The sequence below is a fragment of the Mercenaria mercenaria genome, chromosome 11 (genome assembly GCF_021730395.1).
Source record: "Mercenaria mercenaria strain notata chromosome 11, MADL_Memer_1, whole genome shotgun sequence".
Taxonomy (NCBI): domain Eukaryota; kingdom Metazoa; phylum Mollusca; class Bivalvia; order Venerida; family Veneridae; genus Mercenaria; species Mercenaria mercenaria.
This window is the reverse complement of record NC_069371.1, coordinates 43,229,084-43,244,538: the sequence shown is the minus strand read 5'-3', so window position 1 is coordinate 43,244,538 and position 15,455 is coordinate 43,229,084. Positions and strand designations below refer to the sequence as shown.

The 15,455-nt window shown below is 32.8% G+C and overlaps 1 protein-coding gene across 1 annotated transcript in view; it reads right to left on the bottom strand.

Moving 5' to 3' along the window:
- Positions 1-727: 727 nt before the first annotated feature.
- Positions 728-15,455, bottom strand: part of LOC123531839 (uncharacterized) — a 53,591-nt gene continuing 38,863 nt past the window's right edge. The window contains exons 6-9 of the mRNA XM_053517271.1: positions 13,463-13,593; positions 12,237-12,372; positions 5,439-5,620; positions 728-3,505 (exon numbers count right to left, since the gene is read on the bottom strand). Coding sequence (XP_053373246.1) covers positions 3,128-3,505; positions 5,439-5,620; positions 12,237-12,372; positions 13,463-13,593 — 827 coding nt within the window. The 3' untranslated portion in view covers positions 728-3,127. The remainder of the gene's footprint in view (positions 3,506-5,438; positions 5,621-12,236; positions 12,373-13,462; positions 13,594-15,455) is intronic.

The window sequence follows — 15,455 nt, the reverse complement described above, 5'->3', positions numbered from 1 at the left end:
ATTAAATTTAGAAATAAATTGATGTAAAATGGAATAAATTAGAAACTGTATGATACTAGATAAACGTTAAGATAATGGCCATGAAAGAAAAGTGACTTTTATTAATTAATGAAAATTATATGAGAAATGATTAATTTTCATCATGAAAGTGGTCTTTCTTTTATTCATTTGGAAGGAATTATAAATAGGATAAAAAATACTACTGCCGTATCCACTCAAAAAGTAATAAAATATCATAAGTAAACAGAAAAATTTGGTTTATCTTAAAGTAAGATAAAAATACTTCAGTATTATTTTTATTTACAATTCAGTATTATTTTTATTTACAAATATTGTGTTATTTCGCGTATCACTATGTAAAATATTATCACCCTGCTCCGAGTAATCTGAAATCTGTTCTCGAAGTTACTCGAAGGCTCATTTAAATTTGTATAGGTAATTAATTATTCGTCTCGGAGTCACTCGAACGAATTCCGTCAAGTGACTCGGAAACAAAAGAAACCAATATACAAATGTAATTGTGTATTCCGCTAATTTGATTTCATCTCGAGTCACTTCGAGGATTTCCTTCGAGTGACTTCGCATAAATCCTCGGAGTCAAATAGCGAAATTCCTTGACGGAAAATGGCTGACTCGAAGAAACTTCGAGTCGGAGCTTTGGTACTCGTTTTGGCCATCCTCCGAGGATCGAGTAGAATGGGTTTTCCGCGTGAGCTGATCTGTAAGATTACCAAAATAACATTTATTTATTAACGAAATAAACATATTGTAGAAAATAAAATAAGATGATGTTCAACTGCCACTGTGTTTCAATTTGTTTTTAACAGATACGTTACGAAGTGTTTCATTCAGCATACATTTATATTGCATTTATCTAGAAATGTTACTGGACAGTGTGGTAGAACATGTGTTTAACTTTGTATCCGAGTCAAGTATTTATCTTTCAGTCCAGATTTCATATTTTTTCACTTGAGAAAACATATTAAAAACAGATACGTTACAAACAACAGCTACGTTATACAACTGCGCTATAAAAGTGTAAAAATGTTTGAATTGTTTGAATAATCATCACTTTAACTTAAAGTTATAGAAAATAGTTGATTACGATTTCATTGTTGATATCTGGAGTTCATAAGACATCATAAATGTTGAATAAAACAGATACGTTACAATTTCTATTTTTATGTTAGATGTTCAAATTAAAGTTTTTCTTTACAAAACATAAACATTTTATTCTATTTCTTTTTTTTTCAAATATAATCATATCAAAATATATGAAATATAAACATGATATAGATCTTATTTCATAATCCATAAGGAAGTGCGTTTTATGACAGCTGACATTTGTGTAAATTACGTTAGTTTTTCCATACAATTTGATTTATGTTTTCGATCATAATATATAAATAACTTCATTTCTTATAAAACTATAAAGAATATTTAGTCTGAACACGTAAAAACGGACACAAATATTGTTATGTGTTATATTAAAATATTCTTTTGAATGAAAATTCGCACTGTAACGTATTTGTCGCTGATTTACAGCTATCTTTGTAAAATCAATGAAATAACGAAAAATTGTCGGTAGTTAACTAAAATATTTAATATGTGTAATCCAAAGGCATGAAACAACTAAATAAAACCAAATTTTATTATATTTGGGAACATTTTTTGCTGTCCAAGTTGCTCCTTTTATCTGTAGAATGGATGAACATTGTTTATTGAAGTCTCTCATAAGTCGGAATTTCATGAACACACTACGGTCAAATGAGCTATGATGCAGATACACGGGAAACTACACCTTTAGTTATATGCTACAATGGTTGCTACAGCAACAATGTTGTGAGAGAATGCAGACGTTTTAAGGCACACTTTACTAGGTAGACTAGATTGATCTCGAACAGTTTATTATAGATTACCCTTTTTCAAATATCCTTACACACCTATAAACGGTGGTGTTGGAGGGAGAAGAATCATCGCAAACAATTCTTTCAGAATTTGCATGATTGGTATATTCAAAGAACAATGCATCTTTATGTAGGACCTAATTTCCTTCCTACCTGGAAACTACATAAAATAACACTGATGTAAACGAGTGTTGGGTATAATATGCTTGTAACTCAGCTATAACAAAAGCATTCGTGTTGTAATTTTCAAAATATCTGACCATTAAAACCCATAGAAGTCCATAAAAAAGTGCTAATATGTGTAAAAGTTTTAGAAAAGTTCTAGCATCGTCAACTATCAACAGTCAAGAATGTAAAAAGACGATTTACGATATAAAAATGTGAAGCATAGAATTTGCATAAAAACGGCAAAGGGGCCTTAAAAAGAAGTGCATATTATAATAACTACAAAATAAAAATATATAATTTTGTAACATAAAATAAACTTCATATTTGAGTGTCTTTGACACATTAAAACTGAACATCATTATTAAATGCAGTAATAGGGCCGTTCAACAATTTGCAAATCGTGAAATTCAAAATGTCAAAAATATAGCATCTTCATTTTAATCAAGAAGAACTATACAAAGATAAGCAAATGGGAACGAAGAAAGAATGAATATATGCATCAATTAATTTAAGGTAGATATCCAGTGCAAATGAGACAATTTTGTAAAAAAGAACTGTTTAAAATTAAACAGAAAACTAGTGGAATGGGTTTTTAAAGACAATGGATACATGGCGCGCAGTACATAAGCATTCGTTAAGGTTAAGAAAATCGAAAAGAAAAATAAGAATCAATCTTTGCATACAACACATTATTTAAGAAACAAAGAACAGTACCATTTTAAAATATAGCATCCACGCGCTATGATATTGATAAAAAATACAACGCTGTACTTTATTTCATCAGGGAATTACTTATCAGAATTCATTTTTCCAATGACTAGTATACAACAGAATTTCTCTTTTACATCATTTGTTTCTTCTTAACGCGTTATACACTTGATAAAACAACCGTATCTCATATTTAGATCAATGAGGTCGAGGTCAACAATGATTGATACACCATCTTAAATATATAGTCCCAATTATATGCCAGTATTTTGTTACCATTAACCTACATAAGCCATGTAGAAAGTACCGATGATAAACAAGATAAGGGGATCGTTCTAATTGCTCTATAATATTGTACATTTGCTTTTTTCAGATATTTCTTCTCCAGGATACAACTTTGCTTTGCCTTTGATGTCAGTGTCTTTACGTTGATATGATGATTTGCCTGAATCTGGGGGGAAATAAGTTCCAGATATTTCTTCTCCAGGAAACAACTGTGCTTTGCCTTTGACATCAGTGGTTTTATGTTGATCTGCTGATTCGCCTGAATCTGGAGAAAGATATGTTCCAGATATTTCTTTTCCTATTGCGAGAAATAAGTCCTGCCGACGTTGGGCTGGATCATCTGTTTTTGATTCTCGAAGGAATCTGAATAAATCGATTACGTCTTTTCTGATTTCAATGTAATAACGAAGAAATAATTCTTCAACAAATTCCCACTCCTGGAAATAATAACACAAAAGAACATATTAGTTTTCTAGTCACCTAATATGATTAACGACTTAGGAATTTTTTTATATACCGTTCTAATCTAAGGTTGTAAATAAGACTTTGGTCAATAAATAGATTTGGTCAAATTTGAAAACTGAACAAACTGATCAATTGTACGTTTTTGTTTTCAAAACGTGTTTTGATACACGTCGGATTATCACTGGAAGTGTTTTAACACTTTGATTTTCCTATCCAGGTTGCCCAACCAAGATATCGTTATTTAAGCATACGTACATAAATCAAATGAACACAATGATATGAGTATATTAAGCAACATTTTTTAAAGATTTGCTTTGGCAAGAATATATTGTTTTCCAAAAATTCATTAGAAATGCAAGTTGTAAAATTGCTATTATCTCCCTTTGTCTATCTCGGATGTGTTACCAAAATAGAAAATGAATATGTTCCACAGCTACACACTGTTTTGCCTTTTGTTTCAGACAGTTAAGATATCTCAATATTTATCACAAGCAAAAGTGAAACTAAAATTTATATTGATATCAAAGTAAATAATCAACTTTTTAAACACTTTTGTTTTCCCTTAAATAATTCCGTTCACAGAAAACATGAAAATGAAAAATGTCATAATATTGCTTAATTGTGATTGTCCACCTTGAATAGGTAGGTCCATGTTTCTTAGAAAAAAGTTCGAACTTCATCAAATCATAGAAAGAAAACATTGTTTAACTTGGAACTTTTACAGCATAAAAATATTAAAATTATCCTTAAGAAAACCTATTGTCAATTTACGTATATATGTTTTGAATTCCGGAAAGGGATTTCATGCAGGGGCCACTCTTCTAGACAGTTCGGAGCCTTTAAATACTCACAAGTTTTGTGAAAAAGCTGTGTCATGTCTTCCGTTTGACGAATTTGTAACAACGTACCAGTGTTTAAACTTAACATTACTATGTAAAACATCGTTTTTGACAATTTTTTTACATTTATTTCTTTACAATTGACATTGATTGTTTTAAATGGGATAACTCCTTTAGAATGTCTGAAGTATTCAGAACAATGAAACATGTATATGTCAGGTAAGTTGTTTGTCAAGATGCTGTTCGTTTACTAAAAGTTCTGTTGTTATGTGAAATACTGCTAAAACTTTAAAGCAGATCGACACAGTCAATCTTTTTGTTTATTGAAAGAAACTTTTACTTTACCCCTGAATAAGAATTGAAATAATCTTAACTGTTTCTAACAAAATATCCCTCACAAAAGTAAAAGACCTAATTATAAATTATATAAACATTTGAGAAATACTATCATTAACGACACTTAAGGAGTCTGTTCAGAACTACATACCACAAGAAGGAGTTAGACAAGGTACATGAGGGAATTACAAAATGAATCGATATAAAGTGTTTATTATAACTATCCCTATCGTAATTAATAAAGGAATATGCAATAAGACGAGTACATATTTTAACTTTTTTGGCCGTGACAGTGGCCAGACCAAATAATCCGAATAATATTTGTTCACATAACATTTTATAACTCTGTTTTACACTGTCCAGTTAGTTTGAAACATGGTCGAGATAAAGATTGAGATTTGGTGCACCATTAACCTACATAATGTTCTAATTTTGTTTTCCCACCAATAACCGTTCCAAGACAGTGCGCCAATGTCATCCTTTATTATTTCGTTTTGACCGCATTAACTTTAATATACTGCAGAATCTGTTTTGGGTATATCGAGCGAAGTCCTATGCAAACAGACTTTCAAATTTTCCGTATTTTGAGAAAATTGTATTTAACAAAAAAGATTAATGTGAAATCTAAGACATTGTTTACATATATTTTTCATGGGAACTGGGTTTGGGAAAAAGTACAAAATTTTAAAGGTAAGTATATGAACCACTAAGCCTTAAAATAATACTCAACATTTTGTACAGTTCTAGTCCACCCGTCTGAAGAGTGAAAAAGCTCCTTGGTTTTCAAACTTTTTAATCTTATGGCAGATATCACCTCTGACCAACAACCATTTATCCTTCCGAACTGAATGTTGATGTATTTCAGATGTTTTTCTACCTCTCTTAGACACTCGATACCGCTATTGCCGTCCTCTGTATATAAATGAAATATTGCTGTCATTAAATTTCCCGTATATTCTTCGTAACTATACAACTCCGTATATTTCCCGTATATGCCGGAAATACAGGATTTATATAATTTGTATATTTCGAAAATACGGGACGTATATGTCCCGTATATGCTTGGTATACAACTCCGTATTATTCCAGTATATGCCAGAAATACGGGATTTAAATAATTTGTATATTTTGAAAATACGGGACTTATATTTTCCGTAAATTCTTTGAATACAACTCCGTATATTTCCCGTATATGCCGGAAATACGGGATTTAAATAATTTATATATTTCAAAAATACGGGATGCAATCAATATGTGTAGTGAAACTTATATTCTCCGACCATTTCAAAGGTCAAACGTTTTGCATGTTTTCGAACTTGTACGTGTATGTAGAATGAATGCCAATATTGAAAGAAAGAAATGTTTAATACTAATATGACATGAACTGAAAAAAAAAGCATTCACGGACCGAAACAGGTATAAAATCAAACATGAATGAATCCATCATTTCATCTTGCGCGTTTCCGATTTATTTTAAAATTTAATCTAAATAGCCGATTGAGAAAAGAAAAAGATTAATCAGTTCATCCCTATTTATTTGTAGTGATAAATACATTCGTGGATCTTCGCCATTGTAAAAATCAAATGCAAGCATAAATTAACTCTTTTTTCTGCACATTTCCAACGCTTGCGTATACAATGCAAATATTTATAGCAAAAAAGATGAACTAATCCATTTCTGTTTTGTACTGAAAAAAGTATGTAAGACATGTATTGATACTTTACTTATGAAATCAATTCTAATATTTTTACAGACGCAAAATAATCGATATGATGTGTCTGCGTCCAAAGATTCGAACAAACGCCCTTCGTTCGATTTAAAACAGTATCGTCTGCTACCGACCGACTAGGTCGATTTTTGTATTTTTGTTGGGATTAACGTTGCGCTGACACACTTATTGGAAGAATACCCCAGGTTCCCTAACGTGCATTATTTCATCACGAGCGAGCACCTGCTTAATGTCTTCCGCACATGGAGAATTCAACACTCTGAGTGGGGCTTGAACCCACATCGGTGATGGGCAATTAGTTTGAAGTCATCGATCTAAACCACTCGACCACGGAGACCAATTCCGGGTAGGTCGAACCTTTAAACCAACATGTAGATAACATAGCATTTTGGTTATAAAGAAAGCACATAATAAGCCGAAGTCATTCAGTTTTAATATAATTCAAAGAGCTATAAAATATGTATTTTATACCTTTTTGTTCAATGTTCACTTTCAGCTGTTATTTAATTATAAACAAGCAAATTCGATGAATTGGAATCCCCCGCCGAAAGGGTCAGAGTTGAGGAACGGCAAAAAAATATATCCAGCAAAAAGTTAAGAATGTTACCAAGAAGCAAATAATTTCATTAGTCAAAATCAAATTAAAAGAAAATGAATGGTTTGTTTGGGTGGGCTGGGGGGGGGGGGGTGGGTGAGGACACAACAGTTTACATGTTGATTATAAATATTGATAGAAAATGAAAAATGAAAAAAAAAAAAGAAATCGTGGGGGTGGGGGGGGTGGGGGGGACCAAGGTAAGGTGGTGACCAGGTGTAGGTACACAACATTACATGTTTATAATAAATGTTCATGGAAAAGAATGAAAGAAGTTTAATGAAATTCTTCCAATTGGTTGGTTTGTTATGTACAGATCTGTGGATTTTTAAACAATTAAAGGGCAATAACTATATGGAAAATTGACCAATTGAAAAAAACCTTGAAGGGCATCGTCGCAGTATCTTGGTTCATGTCTGTTTCAAGTTTGATGAAATTCTACCTGCTAGTTACTGAGAAATGGCTGCAGACGGACATTTTTCATTAAATCAAGGGCAATAACTCTGACGGAAATTGACATATCAAAAAAAAAACTTGACGGGCATCAGCACAGTATCTTGGTTCATGTCTACTTCAAATTTGATGAAATTCTACCTGTTAGTTACTGAGAAATAGCTGCAGACAGACATTTTTTATTAAATCAAGGGCAATAACTCTGAGGGAAATTGACCAATCAAAAAAAAAACTTGACGGGCATCATCGCAGTATGTTGGTTCATGTTTATTTCAAGTTTCATGAAATTCTACCAAGTAGTTACTGAGAAATGGCTGCGGACGGACGGACGGACGGACGGACTGACGGACTGACGGACGGACAACGCCATTTCAATACCCCCCTCCCGATTTAATCGGCGGGGGATAATTATTAAGTGAAATATATTTTCATATCCGTTGACTTTTGTTTCGGAGTAATTCCGCAGATGTTCTATGTATAGTACGGTGGCATAGCGAGGACATAGGAAATACTTTTTTTCTGTGCGCAGGTGTTAGCTACCACGTGCGTATGTGGTAATTCACACGTGCGCGGGTGTAACTATCACGTGCGCAAGTGACAGCTATTACGTTCGCACGTTATACGGCCATGTGCGCATCATGTGATAACTAACACGTGCGCACGTGTTAGCTGATCAATGAAAAAGCGTGAAAGATCTGCAATTTTTCTAAATGGATGTCTTTCATAAGGAACTGTTATTTAGTAGTTAGCTGTTATTTACGAAGTAAGTGTTTCTTGTTTTTGAAAAAAGGCTGATATCTCGATTAGTTTCGTTGGTAATTTTTCACGTTCGCACGTGTCAGCTAACAACTGCGAACGTGATAGCTATCACATGCAAACGTGTTAGCTAAAATAGTTATCACGTGCGCACGTGTTAATCAACACATTCGCACGTGGTAGCTAACACGTAATAAATAAAATGTTTCCTATGCCCCCTCTATTCCACCGTAGTATACACTGTTCCAAGACTATTTTATTTCTCGTGGATGTAGTGTCCTTTAGTATTGACCTAGCACATATGAATATTCGTATATTTCCGTAAATTCATATTCAATCTCCAAACATAGATAGCGATACAAATATTACATATATAATTCTTAGTTGATATTATACTGTCGCATGTGCAGGTAGCTGAGCGGCAAAGCGTTTAGCTCTGAGGCTTCTTACGTTCAGTTTGCTTACTGAATTAATTCAGTTATAATTGAGTTATGATTTAAGATTATGTATCTTGTCTAAAACAAGCGTGCACAGATGCTACATAAAGTTTTCGCTAGGTCAAAGGGTTGTGGATTAAAAACCAACCCAGTGTAGAGTTACATGTACCTCCAGAATACAGAAGTATTGGAATCGAAGATTAAAACTGTATATTTTCCGAAAATATTCAGTGGAAACGGTAAATGTTTTTCGCCGTATCAAACATTACTTGTAATAATGTATTTCCTTTTACTATAGGCTTTATTTTTTATTCTGTAGTATTAAATCACATGACATGCAGGGTTGCTGGACAAACCAGTGAATGTGTCATAGGGTCGACTAAATTTAAAAAAGTGATAAAAACATATAAACAGATCAAACGTCAAATTGCAAAGGGTCTAAATCAAACAAATTAAGGCAAGCCTTTTAGAAAATACATTGTTCCGAACTTGTTATTGTGCAATGTAATGAAAAAAGGAAATAATATTCCTTTAAACAACTGAAAACTGCAGTTGTTATTTGCAGCAACTGATTCGTCATTTTGTTGAATGCTTGTGTCAAAGTGATTGAATATTCAACGACATATATAATCCATGCATAATGCCTTGGACAAGTATAAAAAATACAAAGTTTCCATCCTAGTGGTAAATATTTTCTTACTTTGCTCAAAGGATTATTGGTAAATTAGCTTGATCACTGCAACCGTATTATATAGATACCATATGGCAGCGTGTGTGACATTGATATTGTCAACCCGAGGGCAGAATATAATCCGAGGCTAAAGCAGAGTGGTGACATTCTGTTTCGAAGGTTGACAATATCAATGTCACACACGCTGCCATATGATATTTATTTTATTATACCAAACAAAATTAAACACATGAAAAGTTTTTTTTAAATGTTTTTAATTCATTTAATTCATTCAGTTTCATCTTTAGCGCGTACCTAATCACCTGTGTAAACATTGCAAAGTGGCATCATTACAATATGTCATATGTACAAGGGAGGCAATCATTTGGCTAAAACATTGAAGCAGTTATTTGCCCTTATATGACATTGAAAATATCGGCGAGGTCACATGACCGGACAGTGACTTACGCTTGGTCACGTGTCAGAAAGTTGTAAATATTTCTGATACTCAAACTATATCTTTTTCGCGTATGGGATTTTACCATTGTAGGCAAAAGGTATAATAATAATTCATATTATCTTAAGTTATCATTGCATTTGTAGAGATACATATTCTACAGCTCCCTTTCATTCTGTATATATATATGAACAACCTTTCTGCGAAATGAATAAGAAAATATTAAATATTCGGAAAATAACCAACATTTATTTTTCATGTAGAAAATTATGAACTTGAAAGCATTTGTTATATAGGCAACTTGATAAGATATGTTAAACAAATGATAGATAACCAGTACAGAAAATTCTTTGCTTGATTTCGAAATATTGCACTATTGAAAAATGTAAATAACTCTCTCTCTCTCTCTCTCTCTCTCTCTCTCTCTGTGGTGTGTGTGTGTGTGTGTGTGTGTGTGTGTGCGAAATAATTATTTACCGGTTACCCATGGAATTAGAGAGTACATGTCTGGGGACACATACTATTTTCACAGGTATTTTCTTCATATAAAATTACCTGTGGTACAATGAGGCAGTCCCAAAGCAAGAAATATATGTTTTCTCAGCCACTTCAAACTTAAAATGTCCCAAAGGTATTGTTTAGGTCTTTTGCTGTTTTAAAACATTCGGGTAGGTTTTTGGTATGAGTATTTAGGAAAGTACAAAACAGTTACCACTGAGCAAGTCTCTCATTTTTGTATGTCTTTGGTTAATATTCTATTCTTCCCAATTTAAACATTCCATTGTAATACTTTCCCAAGTTGACAAGTGTGGTGGCATTCTCAAAATAATGGAAAAACGCAAGTTTGATACTGATTTCAAGTTTCAAAATATATATGTTTACAAACTTAATAAATTCTATGATATATCGCAAGTTCTTTATCCATACACCTATTATCATATTTCGAAATGATTTTAAATAAAATTATTACTATTTCTTGTTATATGCTGCAAAAACCCGATGCAAGGAATATGTATGCTCAATCATAAACATCTACAGACCATTATGTAATCTTGCTTAATAACAAGTTGGTTTCTCAACGCCACAAAATGATGTGTGCATAATTATTTTTGGCTGTTAATGATAAATATGTTTACATGGTTTAAAAAAAAGACATGTTCCGGTCGTTGACGTACCAATGTATAAAATCACCTAAACTATGACCTTAAATTGACACTGACCTTTAAACTATGATTATTAATCTTGGAAACGCATTGAGTGAATGTTTATGCAAAGTTATTTTACTATCATTTTTTCCCAATAATTTTAACTGCATGTGTGATCATGACTGCATGCAACAACCTGTTTGTATATGGCGAATATTTGTGCATACATAGAAATGGACATGACAAGAAAAGAAAAGATATCTTCAATTAAGTATGACCTAGGCATTAGAACTAGATGTCAAATTATTTTCTTTGTTATTGTGCATCTGTGTGCCAAATAATTTGAATATCTGTTTCAGCAGACCTGACAAAACCATATCACATTAGCGCTAGTCTTATTACCTATATGCTCCGAGAAAATGAATAATCCACTTCTGACACTTTGGGAGAGTTTGTTTGTTTGTTTTGGGTTTAACGCCGTTTTTAAACAGAATTTCAGTTATGTAACGGCGGGCAGTTAACCTAACCAGTATTTCTGGATTCTGTACCAGTACAACCCTGGGCTCGAACCCGCGACTCCGCGATTCGTAGATCTGCGCTCTTCCTATTGAGCTAAGCGGGCGGACTCTATAACGAGAAAAGAGTTTTATACCATCCGTTTTAATTATTTTAATATATATTGACCAAGTATAGTTGCCCTATTTTTTTAAATAATTACATTTTGTTTACGTTAAGTCTATCACCTTTCGATTTACAGTCTTACCTATTTATAACGACCACCAAAGGGACTAACTGGAAATGACCACTACAGACAGGTGACCACTATACCCGGGTTTTTTATTTAGAGCATTCAATCTGACTAAATCATTATAAATATTATAAATTATTATTTTAAATATGCATCCTGTAGATAAAAAAGACGATGTTTTTGCTATTTTTGGTCAAATTAAGCCTGTCGCTAGAAAAAAACATCTACTCAAACAAAAATTAAATCGTTATTTTACAGATATTTTGTTGTGTTAGAATAATGTAGCATCTAATAGTTCGTTCATTTGGTTACAGTAAAAGGGAAAATGCTGTAATTTTTATCAGCTTTTTAGTGCCCGTTATGCCATGGTAGTCAGATGAATTTTCAACTAACCAATTTATATAGTATTATGCTGTATAAAGATTTGTTTTATGGAAAATTCCAAAGGTTAAACATAAGATGACTGTTCTTAGACATGGTACTGTATATACAGGTGACTGCTAATGCAGATAAGACTGTGTAAGTAAATCTGTTTACCTGCTTTTATGATTGTCTCCAGCCTTTCCAACGCATCTTTACGTTGCACTTTCATTCTTTGAACAAAAAGCTTTACCTCAGTTGCCGCCACCGTGTCTTCTTGAGACTGGTGATAAGCACGTTTCAATACCTCCAACTTTAAAATAATGCAAATATAATAATTATGTAAACTATGATTTTATCAAATACGAAAAAAACAAATGATTAAAAAATTAGTCTGGTTCCCTGTATTAATGGCGTAGAAATTCTTTGTGACATGTCTGATTTTACAATCTATAAGAAAACATTCCGAGTTATCGAGCTAAGCTAAAAGACGTTAAAATAAAGTACCTTTTTTATTTTGTAGAGAGAAACAGTCGTCATACTAATCAATACGCAAACTAAACGTTAAAACCTCACTTTGTAATTTAAAGATGCAGATGTGTATTTTGAAAGTCCAATATGCACGATAAAGTTCTGGATCTAACACAAACAACTGTTACAGCTTAAGGTAAAATGGGAAAATAGTCCAAGTTAAATAGCAGTCTGAGTCCTTTAGGTTTGCACTGGCGGCATGGTTCTTGCCCGTGACAAAACTTACTGGCAAAATGATCATTTGTGCCAAGTTCTTTGGACGTTCTACCATGCGCAATAACATTTTCAGCCTAACATGATTTGGCAAACAAGTAACATAATGAAATATTTATTTGTACGGCATTAGAAATAATAAGCCTTGTGTACATTATATGCATTTTTTTCAAATCTTAAGTGAAATACTGAGCCTTCGGCTAGAAATGTAAGTTTTAGAAAACGTTTGTGCCATTTAATATCAAAAACGATATGGCTAAGGCAAAAACTAAATAGAACATTTTACCTTCGATTATGACCATAACTAAAGAGATACGGATTTGAGATTGTAAGTGATTCCTAGTCTTAATGTTTTGAACATTTTGCCAATATGCATTCATGCATAAATAAGTTAAGGCAGAAAAAAGAATAATGCTGTAAAACGCAAACTTTGTGCATTTACGCTTTAAGATTGTTATTATGAATATAGAATTTTTTAAAAGTCTGAATGTACAGTAACTGCAAACTAGACATATTTGTAAATGGAAATGTGCTGATGTGGACAGCTGTTATGGTACAAAATCATGCAACGTCTTTCTTTAACGGGGTTTCTTACGAAAGTACGATATTCTTATAAAATTTAATACTACATTAACATATTTAAATTTATATTATCTTGCCTCTTTTCCACGACGGATAGACTCAAATATTTCGTAAGGATCGTAAAATGCTCCCAAACTTATACCGCCAGTCAATGCTGATCCTGGTCGAATCATTGTCAATACAGTTTCTTTTTCGCGCCAGCTCTCGCCTGTAAAATGTATGAAATAATCCAAACGTTAAAACATGTCATCGAATCAATATGTATGTAATCTAGAATAAATATAAGTAAAATCGTTCATTTTAAATTTAAAAAAAAAGTTTTCCCAAAGCATATTACAGGTCTCTATTATAGGAAATAATTAGTTGTGATTTGTGAGTTTCATATGCGATCGTTTAACATTTAGCCTGCTAAATTTCTAAAATGGACTGGTTCGCCATTCAATTTGGGCAGTATCATTTATTTTTTACAGGGGTGTTTACTGAATTTTTTTTTTACTGAATAGCGAAAGGTACAGACCATGATCAGCCTGCTTAGACGTGCAGGCTTAACTTGGTTTGCACTGTTTGCAAAGGCTGAATCACATGCTGCCAGCAGGCTTAAGGTTAAGGTAGTGGACCCATAATTGTAATGTTTGAAATATTGCATTAAATTGATACGGTCAACAAGAAACATTGTTTTGAATTGTATTGCAATTTTTAAACAACTTTGTCGTTTTTTTTTTAAGATTTGTATAATTTATGATATTTCCTCAAGCTCAAATGGAGACAAAAGTAATAATTGTTTGAAAAGAATTCATTTTACCAATAATTTTGATAACAGAAACCTCAAAGTATTGGTAAACAATTATACAACAAAAAAACTCCCAAGAACATTTTTTTTCTTGGGAGCCTCAAGTAAAAGGATTTAACCGAAACATTACCTTCTAGGGATTCTCAAGTAAAAGGATTTAATCGGACAGATATTTAGCTCCAACACTGAATATAAAATTATAGACGAGTCCTGTGAGACTGTTTTAAATTTTGCTCTCTACATTAAAAATAACCACGGGGCAGAAGTAAAACCAACATACATTTCTTTCACAATAGACAATGTATAATCTAAAGAGTAAAGGCACAATGAAGAAATTTTACCGCATGTAACTAAGTATTTTCAAATATGTCCAACCCTTCATCGTTCTGTATTAGAGGTATATCCACTTTAAACAGCAAGACCTGGCTTATTAAATGAAGCATTTCCTCTTTTGTACAATAAATCAATAATAAGTAAAAAAAAAAAAAGAGTTTCATTTACTAGAAACAAGAGGGTCATGATGACCCTGGATCGCTCTACAGGGTAATATGAACTACAAAGACAAGTGTAAGAGATCAGGTGAGAAGGTCAAATATTAGTCATAACTGAAATCTTTTTGCAGATGTGTGAACATGTTTCAAATGTCAAACTGACGCTACAATATTAAGAAAGTAGGTCAGTAGGTCACATTCATGGTCACTGAAAGTCAGTTTTTAGATCTTTTTAAAACTGTATATCAATATGTATATGTCAACCATTTTTCAAGGCTATATCTTATAAGAGCAAGAAAATCAATATAAACCAAGTGACCTCCAGGCCGGGGCCATATTTGACCCTATAAGGACAATATGAATAATCTTAGTTGAGGACAGTAGATGATGCTACATAACATATATCAAAACCCTCCGGCCTGTGGTTTTGGACAAGAAAATTTTAAAAGATTTTCATTTGAGTTGCCATGACAACCACAGTTCTGCGTGGATTCAATTATTTAGGCCAATTTGAACGGGACCACTAATTGATCACACCTGTGAAGGTTGGTGTTAATCTGCTCAGTCGTTTGTAAAGAGAAGATTTGTTTAGAAATTGACACACGGCGCACGGCACATGACGGACGACAGCTGACGGACATCGAGTGGTCACAAAAGCTGCCTCAAGTGAGCAGGAAAAAAATATAATAAAGAAAAAAAAACAAATTTGGTCCTGATACGACTTGAAACCACGACCGTCTTAAAAGTTAGTCAAAATATGTGTATGAGTAGGTTTATGGTAGGAACTGA